This window comes from Ictalurus furcatus, chromosome 8 (assembly GCF_023375685.1).
Source record: "Ictalurus furcatus strain D&B chromosome 8, Billie_1.0, whole genome shotgun sequence".
In the NCBI taxonomy this organism is placed as follows: Eukaryota; Metazoa; Chordata; class Actinopteri; order Siluriformes; family Ictaluridae; genus Ictalurus; species Ictalurus furcatus.
This window is the reverse complement of record NC_071262.1, coordinates 1,385,479-1,403,481: the sequence shown is the minus strand read 5'-3', so window position 1 is coordinate 1,403,481 and position 18,003 is coordinate 1,385,479. Positions and strand designations below refer to the sequence as shown.

General features: G+C 38.3%; 2 protein-coding genes across 2 annotated transcripts in view; one reads left to right on the top strand and one right to left on the bottom strand.

Annotated features, from left to right (window-relative positions):
- The window catches only part of zcchc14 (zinc finger, CCHC domain containing 14), a 28,805-nt gene extending 24,666 nt beyond the window's left edge, over positions 1-4,139 (top strand). Inside the window, exon 13 of the mRNA XM_053630398.1 lies at positions 1-4,139. This exon is cut by the window's left edge and continues 220 nt beyond it. The gene's annotated coding sequence lies outside the window, so the exon portion shown is untranslated.
- map1lc3b (microtubule-associated protein 1 light chain 3 beta) lies at positions 3,437-10,441 on the bottom strand. The gene is made up of 4 exons (XM_053630399.1): positions 10,239-10,441; positions 8,576-8,631; positions 6,563-6,669; positions 3,437-5,727 (listed from the first exon to the last, which is right to left on the bottom strand). The coding sequence occupies exons 1-4, from the start codon at positions 10,276-10,278 to the stop codon at positions 5,553-5,555; spliced, it is 378 nt and encodes a 125-aa protein (XP_053486374.1). The 5' UTR covers positions 10,279-10,441; the 3' UTR covers positions 3,437-5,552.
- Positions 10,442-18,003: the final 7,562 nt, after the last annotated feature.

The window sequence follows — 18,003 nt, the reverse complement described above, 5'->3', positions numbered from 1 at the left end:
CCGAGAAGACGAGCCGGACGTCAGGGATGATCCTAACACCAAAACTGCGTAAAAATGGCCGCCGGGTTTTTAAGCCGCTCCTTCCTCAGGTCCTCAATCGGCCTTGTCCTGTTTTTTCTCAGTGTTATGCACTAAATAGCGTGCGTAGATGCCTAAGTCTCGCACTTTTCTGACGGACCTGGCGGAACGAACACTGCCGAATTGGACTCCAGCGCAGGACTGGACGGAAATTTCCGAAGTTTTGTTGCTTCATTTAAAGTGGCTACGTATTGTTGTTGTTTTTTATTTTTTTTAAAACTTTTTATAACAAGACTTTTTTCGTGTTGCGTTTATTTACGATGTCTTTTTTTGGACGTTAAAATAGTTTTTAATCACTTCAGAAATAGTTTTTTTTTTTAATTTTATTTTGTAACATCATGTTCGTTTTGCTCAGCTACAAAACCTACAGTGTTTGCCATCATAGTGTTTAAAACCACGCCTACGATTTTTAATCAAAACAAATCGACAGTGTTTCTGTAGTATTTACTTTGTAGTGCTTGAAAGTTTGTGAACCCTTTAGAATTTCCTATATATCTGCATAAATATGACCGAAAACATCATCGGATTTCCACACGAGTCCTAAAAGTAGATCTGGAGGACCCGGTTAAACAAATGAGACAAAAATGTTATACTCGGTCATTTATTTATTGCGGAAAATGACCCAAAATTAGACATCTGTGAGTGGCAGAAGTATGTGCACCTCTAGGATTAGCAGTTAATGTGAAGGTGAGATTAGAGTCAGGTGTTTTCAGTCAGTGGGATGACGATCAGGTGTGAGTGAGTGAGCGTCCCGTTTTATTTAACAGGGTTCTTTAGGGTACTTTTAGGATGTGTTTGAAAATCTGACGAGGTCATATTCGTGCAGATATATAGGAAATTCTAAATGGGTTCACAAACTTTCAAGCACCACTTTATGTGCCAATAATAATATTCATTGTGATATTCAAAAAACACAATACTGTTATATAAAATATAGCAAATCCCACTGCAGCGAATTCTGCGTAGTAAGGTATTATTCTGGACAAATTTGAGCGGAAAATCCCAGAATTGTCTTCGCACGACGAGAATAACCAGCAAAGTATTAAAAAAAAACAAAAAAACAAAAAAAAAACTGTCAGTGCTGAATCGATGTTTTAGATTGTAATAACATTACATCTTCGTCATCACCTGTCTGTCTGAAATTTAACAGCATCTTAGTTTATTTTAGATCTCCAGATGTACATATGCATGATTTTTCAATATTTCTAAGATTTTTAAAAAATTTTTTATTTCTAAGAGACATTTCGAACGAATGTAGGTTCACAAACCTAAATAATTAGCACCTTAGCTAATTCAGTGAGGCGTCAGCGGCAGTTCTGCATCAAAACGTCGACGTGTTTTCATGTAAAGTGTTGACTTTTTGTTCATTTCATCAGCTAACAAGTGACTGTTTAGTACAGTTCCTGAGCCAACTTAACACGGAGCTAAAATAGCTAAAATTCCTTTGCTAATTTAACTTCATTAAATTTCGTTACTTAATTTAACGAGGACTTCGGCTGCCTGAATATAGCACTTCTAATTTAACGTTGCAAAGTTTCTCCGGCTTATTATTTAGTAATGACTGAGCTAAGCATTCTTGGAGAATTAGCGAGACATTGTTGACTTGACTTAGCCAAGTTAGCTCAATTTCATAGATAATTTAATAAAGGACATCACAACATTTCTTTATTTGATTAGCAAGGTCTTTGCCGACTCCTTTTCGTGTACGATGTAGTTAGTACTGTGTTAAACTGCTTTAGCTAGGTAGCAAAGACTTGGCTAAATTAGTTAAGGGAAAACTGTCACTGAAAATAATTCGTTAATACAGTGAGGACTTTGTTCAATTTTCCAAATTTCAAATTTCCTTCAGCTTGTTAAAAGGACTTTGAAGTTTCTTAGATAATATAGCAAGGACGTCCTTATCTAATGTAGTGAGAATTTTAGGTTAATTTAGTTCAGAGCTCCCTACATTCCTTTAGCTAGTTAAAAGCCTTTCCGAAACTAGCTAAGAAAATTTAGCGAAGATCTGACTGAAATGGCCTTAGATAATGTAGCAAAGATTCCGCTAAATCACATTAGCTAACGTAGCTAGGACTTTGCTAAATTTCCTCAGCTAATGTAGTGAAGAATTTGTTAAATATCCTTAGCCAATTTAACAAGCATTTTCATTAAAATTTCCTTAGATAATGTAGTGAAGATCTGGCTAAAATCCTTAGCTAATTTCGTGAAGAATGTTGTAAATTTCCACAGCTAATTTAGTAAGGATTTTTGCTAAACATCTTTAGGTAATTTAGCTTTTCATTTACGTAAATAACGTAATGACGCATTTGCTAAATTTCCTTGGCTAATTTAGTGAAGAATTGCTAATGTAGCAAGGAACTTTGCTACATTTCCATAGCTAATTTCACTAGGATTTTCACGACAATTCCTTTGATAATGCAGTAATGATTTTGCACAATTTCCATGACTAATTTAGCAAGGTATTCTGCTAAATTTCCATAGCTAGTGTAGTGAGGATTTTTGCTCAGTTTAGTGAAGAATATTGCTAATTTAGCAGTTAATTTTTCTAAACTCCCATGGTTAATTTTACAAGGATTTTCTACCTTTACATTCGGAATTTACCAAGGATTTCCACTTAATTTCCTTAGATAATGTAGGAAGAATGTCCTGCATTTCCAGTTAATTTAGCAAGGTATTCGTGATAAAATTCCATCGTGTGTTTAACAAGGATTCGCTGAAGTAACACGAGTTTCCATGAAATTTCCTGAGCTAACGTAGCTAAGACTTTGCTTAAATTTCCTTAGCTATTTAGTTAAGACGTTAATAAATTGCTTCATCATTATTTACTTTTTTTTTTTTAAAAATCCGAACTTGTGATGAAATTCCAGAGAATATTTTGTTAAATACATTTCAGCGAAAGCTCAGATGTTCATTTCAGCCAAAACACCTTTCTACTTCATTTCATCAGCGAGCTTTGCATGTCGCCTTTTTATAACAGTTCTTTACACGAGTCTGTTTTCGTTTTGTTTTTTTTTTTAAACAGAAATGTCTGGTGCAATTTTTGTATTTAATGTTTGATGCTGAATTCAGAGTATTGTTTGTATTCAGAGTTATTTTATATACGGTTATTTGAGACATTTCAGAATTAAACTCGTTTTCAGATTTACCTCTACGTGTGTGTGTGTGTGTGTGTGCGAGAGAGATTTCCGACTGGTACGTTTAAAAAAAAAAAAAAAAAAAAAGTCAACCCCTTTAAATCCCTAGCTAGCGTGTCAATCTTCAGATTATTCATTTACCGTTCACACTTTTGATCCATTCCCAGAATTTAAGCGCGCATGCATTTTAAAACATCTGCTGTACGCCTCAACATCACACCAGCTTTCAAAGAAATATCTTTTATTTTTGTTATTTATTTTTGTTCCTTACACAGAAGTATAGCATATGAACATTTTATTATTATTATTATTATTTTTTTTTTTACAAGGAAACATTTCTTTAAATAAAAACATTCAGGCCAAAAAGCAAAGGATAAAAGGCATCTAAAGTGTTTCTGTCGTATGGTTATGTATACACAGCGACGTATACACACACGGGACGCGTCCGTAAAGGCGGAAATAAAGCTCGAATAAAACTCTAAAAAGCGTGCGATGGAAGGAAAAGCGACGATGTTGGCCGTGTTCCAAACACAAACCAGCTCCCTTTCGTTGACCCGCGTCTACCCTTCTTGTTTGTTTTTTTTCTTTGCTAAACACTTTACGGTAATCAGCATTAACTCTCCGAACTACAATCATATACGGTTTTCTAGCTGGGCGGGTTTTATTTATTTATTCATTCATTCATTCATTCATTCATTTATTTATTTATTTTCGGTCATCTGAGCGACCCACACAAAGTAAAAACATGAACATGGCAGAATTGTAAAACCTTCAGCCTTTCCGATCACAGATTTGGTTTATCAGCTTTAACAGTGTCGCCATCGATGCGTCGGCTAACGTTCTAATCGCAATATTAAACGTCATGTTACGTTTCCGTGTACGAACCTCTTCGGAGTTTTACACTGCGGATGAGATGAATCCGTTTTTTTTTAAAAAAATTCCGATGTGATACTCGGGCTGGGTGATGGGACAAAAATATGCGGACGGCTACTAATCAATGAAATCCAGCGAGACGATATTTAATCAAAAAAAGTTAGCAAAAAAAATCATTTGTGAGACCGAAGTTACGTACAGAGTAACGTATCGTAATAACGATGTGGTATTATCAAATCACCCACCGTCAGACGAGCTATCAGAACTCGTATATCCGATACCGCGATCCTCGCCGTAACCATGACAACGGTTGCTAAATTTACCTCAAAAGTTCACATCGTAAGATTGATTCACTTCGATGTTTACTTACTGTGTGGTCAAAGCGCTACGCAAAATTTTGTTTATTAATTTAAAATTCGGTGTGTAGCTGCGACTCGTACGATTTTGTGTGGGCTCCGCCCCTAGCTATCCGCGTCGTCTACTTGGCCACGCCCGTTAAAGCCTTGCAATGATCAGCGTAGAAATGTACATGATCGTAGCTGTAACGTGAGGTTTGAGGGGTTCGGTTACAGATGCGTAAAAACTACAATCTTGAACTAAGTAGCGAGAAAAACACGTCACTATAAATTTGATTGGAAAGCACGTCTAATCGAACCCGATATCGTTCAGCGGTTCAGGTTAATGTCGGTGCGATACGATATTGGACAGTATTGGATCGATGCATCGCGTCTAGCTAGCTGTGTATGCGGTGTATAGTTTATCATGACAGTTGCTCACTTCTCAGCAAAAATGGATAAATCTTGTGCAAAATATTGCGATATAACCTTGAACCGAGTATCGACACAAGCCTGCGTGCTCAAGTTTAGCCAATCACTACAAAGCGCAGAGACTTGTCTGGATCCGAGAGAAACGAGCATGAAAGATTCTGTAAAATTAAATTAAAACCATGTGAAGCTTTAGACAGAAACCGAGCTGTACCTGACCTCGAAGCTCTCGCTGTACGTTTATATTAACAACACTCACACATGACAATTATCTCTACAATGAATGTCAAATAAAAAAAAAAAAGAGAAGAATTAGAAGAAATCAAATCTAATCAGACTTTGATTCGGACCTCTGACACACGATGTTGATGAAACGGACAGAAAACACACGTGTTCGCAGCCTAGCCGTCGTCCTGAGGCTAATCGCTAGCTGAAGTGTGTTTAAAAAAGGAAGGAAGGAAAAAAAAAAAAAAAAAAAAAAAAAGCAAAAACAAAACGAGTGACCCCTTACATTTATAACAAACACAGATCTGGGTTAAGACGAACGATCTGAAATCAGCTCTTAGCAAAAACGGACAGGGACGTCCGAGACGTCTGTCTCGGTCCTGCAGTATCTCGCGTCTGCGTCTGCTTCTGCATGAGGAAGGAGGAAGTGAGGAGGAGGGATCGTATCAATGTCCGAAACCGAAACACGGGAGGCGCTTTAGTGCGCTCCGGCCGCTCCGAACGTCTCCTGGGAGGCGTAGACCATGTACAGGAAGCCGTCCTCGTCCCTCTCGCGCTCGTACACTTCGGAAATGGCCGCCGAGACGGAGACCATGCTGTGGCCGTTTACCAGCATGAAGAAGGCCTGGTTAGAGTTCAGCTGCAGGCGCCTCCTGGTGGACAAACACGGAATAACACAGAACAGAAATGAGTAGGGTTCGAATTTACGACCGCCTTCACTTCCCCTGAGCACTTCCGCTGGTCGTAAAACAAACCTCAGACGGTTCGTCCATGATATTATTTTACTGGCATTTCACCCGATACGAAATTATGTCCATCTTAAAATCTCAGCCCTTTATATTAGTCAGGTTTTTTTTTTTTAAATTCTAAAAACGTGACCAGGAATTGCCGTTATTTCCCAATAACAGCACGCCCCGAAGTGGTTTATTCCTCTTATACCACAGCAATTACTATTTTTATTCATCAAAAAACAATACAATACTTTTTATCCGTTTGTTGTTACATTTAACGTCATGGAACGTCTAAGGAACAAGCCTGTCACTTACACTTCAGCAGCTACAAACAAACAGGTCTTTCACTTCAGGACGCGACGTTAGAGGGGAGTATTCAATGAAACGCTGCGTCATCATGCTACAACGTGCCGCTGATTGTCTTCCTACGACTGCACGCCACGGAGTGTTTTATTCCTTACACAATCAGTCTTCTCTGTATTTTAGTGAGATGTCCTTTATCACAATACGTGGAACTTGTTGCTAAACCACAGCAGCATGAGAAGCACGATGTCGTAACCCGATGACGGGACTCGTTCAGAAACACAGGAAATGAACCCATGGGTCAAGAATGCAATAAACAAACAAACTGTCGTTTTGTAGAAAGTGCTCTCAAAAGCGAAGCAAAACCACACACCCGAAAGATATTCGTAATAATTCCGGCGTGTAAAAGACCCGGAGAACCCAATCTGAACGATTACACGGACTTTTTTTTTACCTGATGATCTTGATGAGTTCGCTCATGTTCACGTGGTCAGGAACCAAAAACTTCGTTTTGTCCAGAATGGGAAGCTGCTTCTCGCCCTTGTACCTCTCGATGATGACCTGAAATTAAGAAACACGACAGGATTGTTCTCTTCGTTCCTCAGAAACGAGACGTTTGGACGCGGCGGCGATGTTTATCGCGTGATATTTAAGCAAACGGTTTTATAAATGCAATTTATTTATCTGCAATTCCCAATCAGTCGTCTAAAGCAGGGGTGTCCAGTCTAATCCGTGAAGGGCCGGTGTGGGCGATCAGCTGATTAAACAGGTGGAATCAGGTGTGGCTCGTGCTGGATTGGAATGAAAGCCTGCACCCGGGCCGGCCCTTTGAGGATAAGTTTGGACACCCTCGGCCTAAAGCCTATACGTCACGTACATTTTTTTTGGGACGTGAACAAGCACGGTAATGCTTTCTTGTCGCGTTTATCTGAGGAGTTAAAGCTTAAATCCACACAGGATCCTCATAAACCATCAATTTAATTTAAGCCTCCAACACTCCCTGTTCACGACAGAGGCTCGCTACACAGGGAATGACTTTCTCGATGTGTGGCTCGAACTTCCCGCTTCCGAAGCACGTTACTGCGTGATTCAGTTGGTCCGCTCCAAGTGACAGAAACGACATGACTCTGAGTCACAACCCGGACCATCCAGACACACAGCATTACTACATCATAAAACTAGAGTTTCAGTTTCCTTCTCAGCTATTTCTAAAACAAACAGAACATCTTATCTCGAAATCTGGGTGTATCCTGCATCGACTGCGCAAATCCACCAACACGGGCATGAAAGCTACACGTGAGGCTTCTAAAATTCTAAAACCGACTGTAAAAGCTAAGTGTTGGTACTCAGAAGTGCTCTAAAGCGGTACACAGGTACATAGGGGTCTACAATAGTATATGGTGGTCTAAAACACTTTCTAGGGGTCTAGAACAGTACATAGGGGTCTAGAACGGTAGAAGGTGGTTTATAATGGTACCTAGGGTTCTAGAACAGCACACAGGGGTCTAGAACATTATACAGTGATCTAGAATGGTACATAGGGGTCTAGAATGGTAGACGGTGGTCTAGAATGGTACATAGGGTTCTAGAACAGCACACAGGGTTCTAGAACAGCACACAGGGGTCTAGAACATTATACAGTGATCTAGAATGGTACATAGGGGTCTAGAATGGTAGACGGTGGTCTAGAATGGTACATAGGGGTCTAGAATGGTAGACGGTGGTCTAGAATGGTACATAGGGGTCTAGAATGGTAGACGGTGGTCTAGAATGGTACATAGGGGTCTAGAATGGTAGACGGTGGTCTAGAACAGCACACAGGGGTCTAGAACATTATATGGTGATCTAGAATGGTACGTAGGGGTTTGGAATGGTAGATGGTGGTCTAGAATGGTACATACGGGTCTAGAATGGTAGACGGTGGTCTAGAACAGCACATAGGGGTCTAGAACATTATACAGTGATCTAGAATGGTACATAGGGGTCTAGAACATTATATGGTGATCTAGAATGGCACATAGGGGTCTAGAATGGTATATAGGGCTCTAGGCCATTACATGGTGGTCTAGAATGCTATCTAGGGGTCTAGAACAGTACCTAAGGGTACATAATGGTCCAGAACGTTACACCGTGGTCTAGAACGTTACACCGTGGTCTAGAACGGTACACAAGGATGCGATTTGAGACACAGCACTAGTTTTTTTTAGTCTGTGGTGGACACAGTACAGTCACATGCTGCAGGCCTTTAATAAAACAATCATGCAGACTCCCGTTTCAATCTGAGAAGGGAAGTCCTGAAATAGAGAGATTTAGGAATGTAATGGAACACTTGTTTCATCTGAAATTTACTGAGGGAAAACAATCGCGGATCCACTGTAATAAAACATGACACATCTTCAAAATGTGGCCCTTCGCCACGTCCGTGGTGTCTGTAACCGGTCTGTCGGCGTTCCCGGGAACAACTTACCGGGATTTTGTTGGGATGCTGCTCCCGGATCTGTCTCACATCGTCCACTCTCTGTTCTGCAGAAACATCAGCACAAACACGTCACAAACACACCGAGACGTCACTGCCGACCGCGAACGCGCTACCGAAATGCCGCGTGGTTGCTTCATTTTTATATTTTCTAATTCTCTTCAGTGCAGCTACTGTAATAAGGTTATCGTTTCTATAGCAACAACGATATAGTTGATCACCTAACCCCAATTATAAACAGATTTAAGTTATTTAACAAAGAAAATGAGTGGAATCGTTGCTATGGCGACGTTTTCTGATTAGTTGAGCTACGTTTCTTATTTGAAACTTAACTTATAAACGACTCTCAATAATGTCCAGTAAAATCTAACAGGAAATTTAAATATCATGGAAATTTGCTATTTATATTATACACACACACACACACACACACACACAAAACCCATTTCATCTAGTGTTCAGGAATTAAGTGAAGGAATAAATATCTTTCCAATCAATAAATAAAACATAATAGCGTGCTTAATATGCAAATAGTTGCTATTATACTCATAAAGTCTGAATTTTTAATTACGAGAAGTGTTATTTATAATAAAGATAAGACATTTTGAAGATATAATTTGAAGAAGAAAAAACAATACAGACATAATGTCTTAATATGCAAATAAATGGGATTCTAATCATAATTATTTGTTGTTGTTTTATTTCTTCCTTTTTTTCCACTTAAGGTGTTAACTCGTCAATTTGTGAAAATCTCAATAGGCTTTAAAACTCTTAACTTTTAATAATAGAACGCTTATATGAGATGAGAAAGAGAGAGAATCAAAACACGACCGCAGTCGCTTGTTTTGCCAGAACAGTGGCTCTGTTCCAAACCACAAACTTCCGCACTAAACCCCTCCCCCCAGAATGACGTCACCAACGGTCGGTTTGCTACAGGTCTACCAAAATGGCGCTTTTAAAGGCACCCTATATAGTGTGGTAGTGCGCGGTGTGGAACTTAGCCTTCGTAGCTAGCACAATAGGCCACAGGGGCCAATAAAACGAGGCCTGAGAGCGTTTATTTGTTTAACCAGGGCTGATAATACTCTCAGGGAAGTTGGATAGATATCGTGAATGTTTAAGAATCCTTATTTTAAAAGGTTACAAACAGAATGTGTGTTATTTCGAGTCTGTTCGGGTCTTTTTTTTAAAAAAAAAAAAAAAAAAGGTCCCCATCCCCCAATTCTGCAGTGAAACGTCCCCTGATGTGTTTTGTGACTCTGGAGAAGAGAGTACGACATTTAGATGGTAATGTTATATAATATAGGATGGGGGATAAGATAGTGTTTTATAAATCTTACTCAGACTAATTTAACTCGATAACAAATACCGCTTCAGAGACATGACCTAGTTTTTGGAACGACTTGACTCGCCTCCTGTTGAGAAAAAAAAATGACAAAATTGGCTGTAAAATAACTCAAATAACAGAGCTGTAAGTGTTCAAGGAAGTCTTAGAGGGATAAACTATATATTCAGGCATTGAGCTGGAACATTACGAACCGTGAAGTGATCACATTTTAACAGAGAAAACAAAGGAAATTCAAAGCAAACACTGTCGTGGTGCGTTCAATGTCCGTAACGTGTCTATCTGTTTATTAGTCATAATCCCGCTTACCAAACGTCCTCCTCTGTTTAAACGTCTTTTCTGAAGGCATATTCCTCTCTGTGTTTCTCTTCTTCACAGCAGAACACCCTATAAACGCACTTGTCTTTGTTCCCGACGCAGTGTCTCTGTGTGTGAAAGCCCCAGCACACCCTGTACCCTTTTTCTTCTCCTTCTTCTCTCCGTGTTGTGTTTCTGACCTGCAAAACAAAGCGGTCAGCTGACCAGATACGTCACCGGGACGCGAGCCTGACGTCATCTGACAACAAGATTTCATCTTATAGTTTGTTTCATTTCATATGAATTAGAAGTAAACAGAGACACCCTGTTGTGGTATGAAAAGTTATTTGTGACAAAACGAACAAATAATAATAATAAAAAAAGCAAATATGAAAATAAAAAAATCCTTTAAATAAGACTAATAATAATAATAATAAAAAAAATCAATAGAAATTTAATAAATTTTTTAAAGTGAAATAAATATTTAAAGTTTTAATGCTAATGCTAAATTAGAGTAATTATTGTTTATTAGGCTCCCTCTTTTTTTTTTTTTTTTAAATTTCGCGTTTGCAAACATTAATAAAACTATACATTTTAATAAAATGTATACATTTACTATACGTATATAATCTACACAAACCTATCTAATCAAAAATAATTCTGTCATTATTTTGTGTATATATATATATATATATATATATATATATATATATATATATATATATATATATAAAATATTCCATTTTATGTATACATTTAAAACCTGAAATGAAAAAAGTTATAAAGTGACATTAAAAATGAAACTGATCTAAATATATTACATAATAACTGCATCCCACTTAACTGCTCCTTGTTTTTGTATATTTACGATCTGTAAATACTTTTCTAAAGTTTACGTATTTAGACGTATATAATATTGAATATACATATACTATTCATATTTGATTTTTAATTGACGTGTTATTTATCTAATAATTTCTCTGAAAATGTTCTATTTGTTTGCGACTTTTTCCCAGGCTGCTTTCAATTTGAATTATGCCTTAAAAAAAAAATAATAATAAGGAAGATTGCTTTGTGTGTCCTGTCGCTATAGTAACCGATCAGGGCTGGTGTCTTGGTGACGTGAGAGAGTCATGTGATGCAGACGGCGTGATCAGCAAGAAGGAAGTGTTATTGAGCGACAAGAACGAAAGTAAAAAAAAAAATCAGCAGATGTGTTCATCAGATCAGATCTCCTCACACTCGTCAGCACTCATCATGTGACAGATCTACCTATCTATCTATCTATCTGTCTATCTGTCTATCTATCTACAGCGGATCTAAAAAAAAAATGTACACACCCCTGTTAAAATTGCAGGTTGTTACAGGTTGTAAAATATGAACCTGAGATTAATCAAGTCAGATGTTTTTCTACCTTTAATGTGGTACCGCAAACAACAACATTCAGGTGAAAAACAGTTAGAAAGGTTTTAGAAGAAAAAAGACGAAGAAGAAAAGAATTTCCAGAACATTAGCTGACCCATGGAACCCTGTGAAAGCCATCATCAACGACTGGAGCACCACAGTGACATTACCAAGAACAGGGCGTCCCTCCAAAACTGATGAGAGGACAAGACGAAAACTTATCATGGAGACTGCCGAGAGACCCACGGCAACATTAAAGGAGCTGCAGGAACATCTGACGAATACTGATTACTCTCAGCATGTCACAACAATCTCTCGTATTGCTCACATGTCCGGGTGATGGGGTAGGGCGGCTAGACGGGGGGGAAAAAAACCTATCCAAGCTGAACTGAATCACCCCAAACCATGTGGCAAAATGTGTTATGTTCTGATGAGGAAAGGGTAGAACTTCCATCCATCCGTCCATTCTCTATACCAGTTATCCAACACAGGGTTGCAGGAAGCCTGGAGCCTATCTCAGGGGACTCGGAGCACAAGGCGGGGGACACGTTGGACCCTGGAGCGTGTGACACACCCATTCACACACGACGGACAATTTGGAAATGCCAATCGGCCTATCGTGTCTTTGGACCGTGAAGGAAACCCCCGAAGCATGGGGAGAACATGCAACTCCACGCACACAGGAAGCAGGAATCGAACCCCCAACCCTGGAGGTGTGAGGCAAACGTGCTAGACGCAAAGCCACTACACTGCTCGTCGGGCACAATTATAAAAGACATGTGTGGCGCAAAAGCAAGACAGCTTATCACCCAGTGAACACCATACCCGCGGTGAAGCATGGTGGGGGCAGCATCATGCTATGGAACTGCTTCTCTTCAGCTGCAGCCGGGGCTCTAGTCTATCTAGAGAGAGGGAATCACGGATATCTCTAAAAACCCGCAGGCCTTCACCTTCCAGAACGATAACGACCCAAATCCAAGCCGTCAAAGGAACAGCTTCAGAAGATCAGCGTTTTGGAACGGTCCACATCTAAATCCTATCCAAAACCTGTGGAATGACTCGAAGAGGATTGTGTACAGGAGATCCGCTCGCTGTCTGATAGATCTGGAGCCTTTTTGTGAGGAAGAGAGGAATAAAATTGCTAAATGAAGACCTGAAGGTGGAAAAATGATCTGACGTGATTGATCCTGGTTTCATTTTTTACACCGCAAACACCTGTAATATTAACAGGGGCGTGTAAACTTTTGTATCCGCGGAGGCTTGTCATTTAGAATAATGAGCGGTTATAGAAAACGGAGATTTGTTACTTGAAGCGACTGATGATGTTGATAAGTCGTGTAGGTGCAGGATGACACGTCCCTCCCACACACTGTACACTGTGTGTGTGTGTGTGTGTGTGTGTGTGTGTGTGTGTGTGTGTGGAGTGTGTACAGTACTCCAGCTGGCCTCTGACTGCTGCTCGCACATATTGTCATACATATTATATGAGTGTTCCTAAAGAGTTATGCAGCGTGAATCGTTTTGGAAATGGACTGAATTAGAAACTCGAGCCAGATTGATGGAGTTAAATGTCACGGCGTAGGAGGCACCTTGGTCATTTTGACAGCGGCGCACACACACACACACACACACACACACACACACTGTTGGTCCGGTCGTCATAATCATTGGAGTACAAATGTACACAGAGTTTAACAGTGATGATAAACATGAAGGACACACACTTCTCAGAAAAACAGTGTGTGTGTGTGTGTGTGTGTGTGTATAGAGAGAGAGAGAAATAAAACACTGTGTGTCATGCTGTTTTAGTAAGTAATCAGCGAGGGTGTGGTGTGATGAAGTGGAGTCGTCTCCCATAACTGCACGTCCTGAAGCGATTTCTTCCTCTCGTACCACAACACATCGTACTTTTTATCCCGTTATAGTTACATTTAACCGCAAAGTGTAAACTCCTTGGTCCTGACGTTACAGCGCTACCTCTGACTGTTACAAAGCGCCAGCGCTGAAGACTCCTACCACAAATCTGAAAAAAACAAACCCAAAAAACGTGTCCTTAGAGAAAAACGTGAAAACGTCCGTCGTACGAGTCCCTGTGAATGCGCTGTTGCTATAGAAACGGTCACGTATCGGAAGGAACGCGTCAGTAATAACCTGCGCTACTGTCAGTGATGCTGTTATAGAACGTTAATCAACACCTTCTGACCAATCAGGATCCAGGACTCATCTATCTACCTCTCTATCTCACTATCTATCAGATGTTGTGTTTACTAGTTCTCTATTACTACATGAGCATGTAAGGCTGTATGCATTTTTCCGTGTGTGTGTGTGTGTGTGTGTGTGTGTGTGTGTGTGTGTGTGTGTGTGAATCACCACGCCGTGTTCAGTTGGCTCCTCGTGATGGCAGATGTCCTGTAGGAAGCGCAGTTGGAAGGAACCTTTCCTGATCTTACCCTCCTCACTCTCCCTCAGTGAGAAGATGATCTGACCCCGGAGTGTTTCCTAAAGCAGCCCCGATTCAGGAATTGAGGAAATCCGATCCGATCCAATCCGATACTGATTTAAGTAATGATTCGGTGTAAAATCAAGGATGTGTTTTGACGTGCAGCTTCTTATTTTAGGCACAATTCACTAATTAACTCATAATAACTCAGCTGCACATTAGACCGTTAATAAGTAGTCTGTCTGCCTGTCTGTCTGTCTGCCTGTCTGTCTGTCTGTCTGATGTTTTATTCTGTAGTTTGTCTTTTACCCCAGATTTCACGTGCTCTTGCACTGACCCCTTTATTTGACATACGTGTTACACGTCTACACGTGACGTCGTCTCAAACCCCAGGCTGCACTTCCTCTCCGCAGGCTGCAGGGGGCGCTGTTCAACAACCCCTCACGTGTCGTATGTGACATCACTGACGGTCGATTTTTACTCTTTACAAAAACGAAGCGTCATATACAGCTTATAAACATGTAGTAAACATGTTATAAACACTGAGGGACAGAAACAGAGACGCACCTCATCTCATGAACAGCTTCAACAACACCATAAAGGCCTTTATTTATTCATTTTACAAATCCTAAATAATAATAACAGAAAAATAAAATGTAATCCTTTTTTTTGTTATAAAAATTAATTTCATGGCTTTATACCAGACATTAGGATTATTATTTTATAAATATATCTAATAAAAATGAATGAATGAATAAATAAAATGTTTAAAATGCATTTTGAAAGGGACTAACAGAAATCCAGCCCAATACAATATCAATCCATAAACACGATAAACAAACAAACAAACAAATAAATCAATATTATAATATTAAATATATACATGTACTTTAGAAATGTTAGCAATGTTATTATTACTGACAGCTTTTGTTAAATGTCATTAAATTTCCCCACAAAAAGGTTTATTATTATTATTATTATTATTATTATTATTATTATTATTATTATTAAAGAAATGTGATCTGTTGAATCCCACTGCTAGCTCATGGATTTTGTATGAAATTTGTTTTTCATAGAGTACATTACAAGCAGAAACACTGTGTGTGTGTGTGTGTGTGTGTGTGTGTGTGTGTGTGTGTGTGAGTGAGTGAATCAATTAATCATTAATACATTCTGGCAACTGATTTTCCATATCTGTTCTCCTTCCAGACGTGAATAACCCGAAACTATTTTCATTTCTTATTACCAAGATGACTGACAGGACGATTAGAGACACCAGCAGGATACACACCACCCCCCAGGTGGAGGAGGAGGAGGTAGTGTGGAGGAGGAGGTGGTGTAGGGGGAGGGGGAGGAGGAGGTAGTGTGGAGGAGGGGTAGGTATTGTGGAGGAGGAGGAGGTAGTGTGGAGGAGGAGGTGGTGTAGGGGGAGGGGGAGGAGGAGGTAGTGTGGAGGAGGAGGAGGTAGTGTGGAGGAGGAGGAGGTAGTGTGGAGGAGGAGGAGGAGGTAGTGTGGAGGAGGACGTAGTGCAGTGTGACGTAGGACTAAAACAAAATGGCCGCCTTTTGGGTTTAACTGAAATGACAGCTGAAAATGTAGAATTTTCCTCCAGCATCCTTCTCCACATCTTAAAGTACTGAGCATGGTCCAAATGTTGAATAAATAAATAAATAAATAAATAAATAAATAAATTTGGTGGGTTCGAATGACAGTGGTGATCAGGGTTTTATATATTAGGCTATATTAAAAATATATTAGATAAAGTTATTTAAATGTAGTTAACTATGTGTAATTGGACAGATAGTTAGAGAAGGAAATGTCTTGTTTTAGAACGATAGAAGATATTTTTTTCTAAACATCATTAAACTACAATGCTATAAAAATGTGTGTCTGTGTGTATATATATATATATATATATATTAGTTTAGACAAAAAAAGTCATTTAAATTTATTCGCTACAGAAATTTAAAGGCCACAGTACAAACTTCACCAGACTTTAAAACATAAATAAAATAAATAATTCTGAAGTATAATCATAATTATTAGTTTTATTTTTAAATATATATTTTTTAGCGATTTTCATCAATCTAAAATTAATCTATAATTAACTGTAGAGTTTTTTTATGTTACAGTAATTTGATTGGTCAGTTTTTGTTTTTTTTCTGTGTGAAACATTATGAATTAAAAAATAATGTTTTTTTTTATATATATTTCCTCATAAAACTGCACAAACTGTACTGCAGACTATGATTTTTATTTGTATTTTTTTGTCACACCAAATATTGACTTTGTTTCATTTGTTACTGTTTAATGCTCTTTACGGCGTTATTTTAAAATGTAGAAACGTTTAATTTCATTATTTTTGAAGGCTGTATATATAGTACTGTACTACTGTGTGTATATATATATATATATATATATATATATATATATATATATATATATATATATATATATATATATATATATGTATATATATATATCTCAGTTAGTTATCCAGGCTACTAATTTAATAATCTAATTAACATTACAACATGATCAGTTATTTTAAAAGCTGTGTATTTTGCTGTAAATGTCATACGTCCTGCCTAAATCCCTGTTCATATGTAAATTTCTATATCTAATAATACATTTATATATAATATCTCTGTGTTTATATAATCTACATAAGGCTCATACTGTATATCTGATACATATCATTTCCATTCTTTTATCAATTTATCATAAACAGTTTGTTTAAACGTTTCTGTAGAATTAAGGAAAACATTAATTAGTTACGATTTAAAAAATAAATGAATTGATATTGATTATGATTGTACACGCTTTGTAAACAATAATTATTACGAATTTATTTTAAAAAAAAAGTTTATTATAGATGCTAATTTTAATCTGAATTAAAAAAAAAAGAAAAAAAAAAAAAGAAACCCACATAAATCAGTGATATATAACAAACGAATGCAGGATAATTCAGTGTTAAAGTGTTTACACACTGCTTTATTTATTTATTTATTTATTTATTTCCTGTTCTCCTCTCAGACGTTAACAACGTTTTTAACCTTCCTCTGGGGTTTTTTTCTTCTTCTTTTTTTTCGGCTTTAACCCTCAAGGCCGCCTTCACGATCCTGAAGTTCGACCCCTTATGGCCGCTGCTCTGCTCCGGTTACCATGGTAACATCCTGCACCGTACGGGGGGGGGTCGAGAACACCCACTCACAACTTATTGTTCATTTCTGAACAATGTATATTCATAATCGTGACAGGACAGAAATTTATTTTCAGTTCTTTTATTGAGAGATGAGAATCCGTGTGACGCTGTTACAGCTGTGACCTCTCATCTGTCTCTCTCTCTCTCTCTCTCTCTCACACACACACACACACACACACACACACTGAATTAGATAGGATTTAATGTGCTTTATGAGTGTACATGATGTGACTTGTGGTGTAGAAAAGACGTCAAACACACAAGCTGTGACCGTAAATATTTTATTAAACACACACACACACACGCACACACACACGCACACACACACAAATAATAATGAGCATTTTTGTTGTTTTTTTTTTCTTTCTTCAAAATATTAATAAATTCATCAAAGGAGTTGCGAGTAAATGAAGGGTTTGGAGCTCGAGGCCGGATCGGCCTCCTACACACCGAGAGGTCTCGCCTACGAGCAGGTTTTTTTTTTTTAAACACTCCTGGTGAATTAATTCAGTTTGTTTTAAAGCAAATTCTTCTGTAACTTCCTCTCACTGCGAAAAACAGGAAATCTACACAGTGACGAGAAAAGAAATTCGAGTTGTTAACGTACACACGATGTTATTTTACCATTTTATATTGTTGTTTTGCTCCACGTCATATCGCACAATATCGCGCCAAAAGTCTGTACAGGTTGTGTTGTTGTTGCGTTGGTTATTTTATGTATTATTTA

Bases quoted from the DNA above. Each gene is read 5' to 3' on its own strand.
- map1lc3b (XM_053630399.1), bottom strand. From the start codon at position 10,278: ATGCCTTCAGAAAAGACGTTTAAACAGAGGAGGACGTTTG. The intron at 8,632-10,238 runs GTAAGCGGGATT...ATGTTTCTGCAG, and splicing joins TAAACAGAGGAGGACGTTTG to AACAGAGAGTGGACGATGTG. The intron at 5,728-6,562 runs GTAAAAAAAAAG...TTTGTCCACCAG, and splicing joins GAACTCATCAAGATCATCAG to GAGGCGCCTGCAGCTGAACT.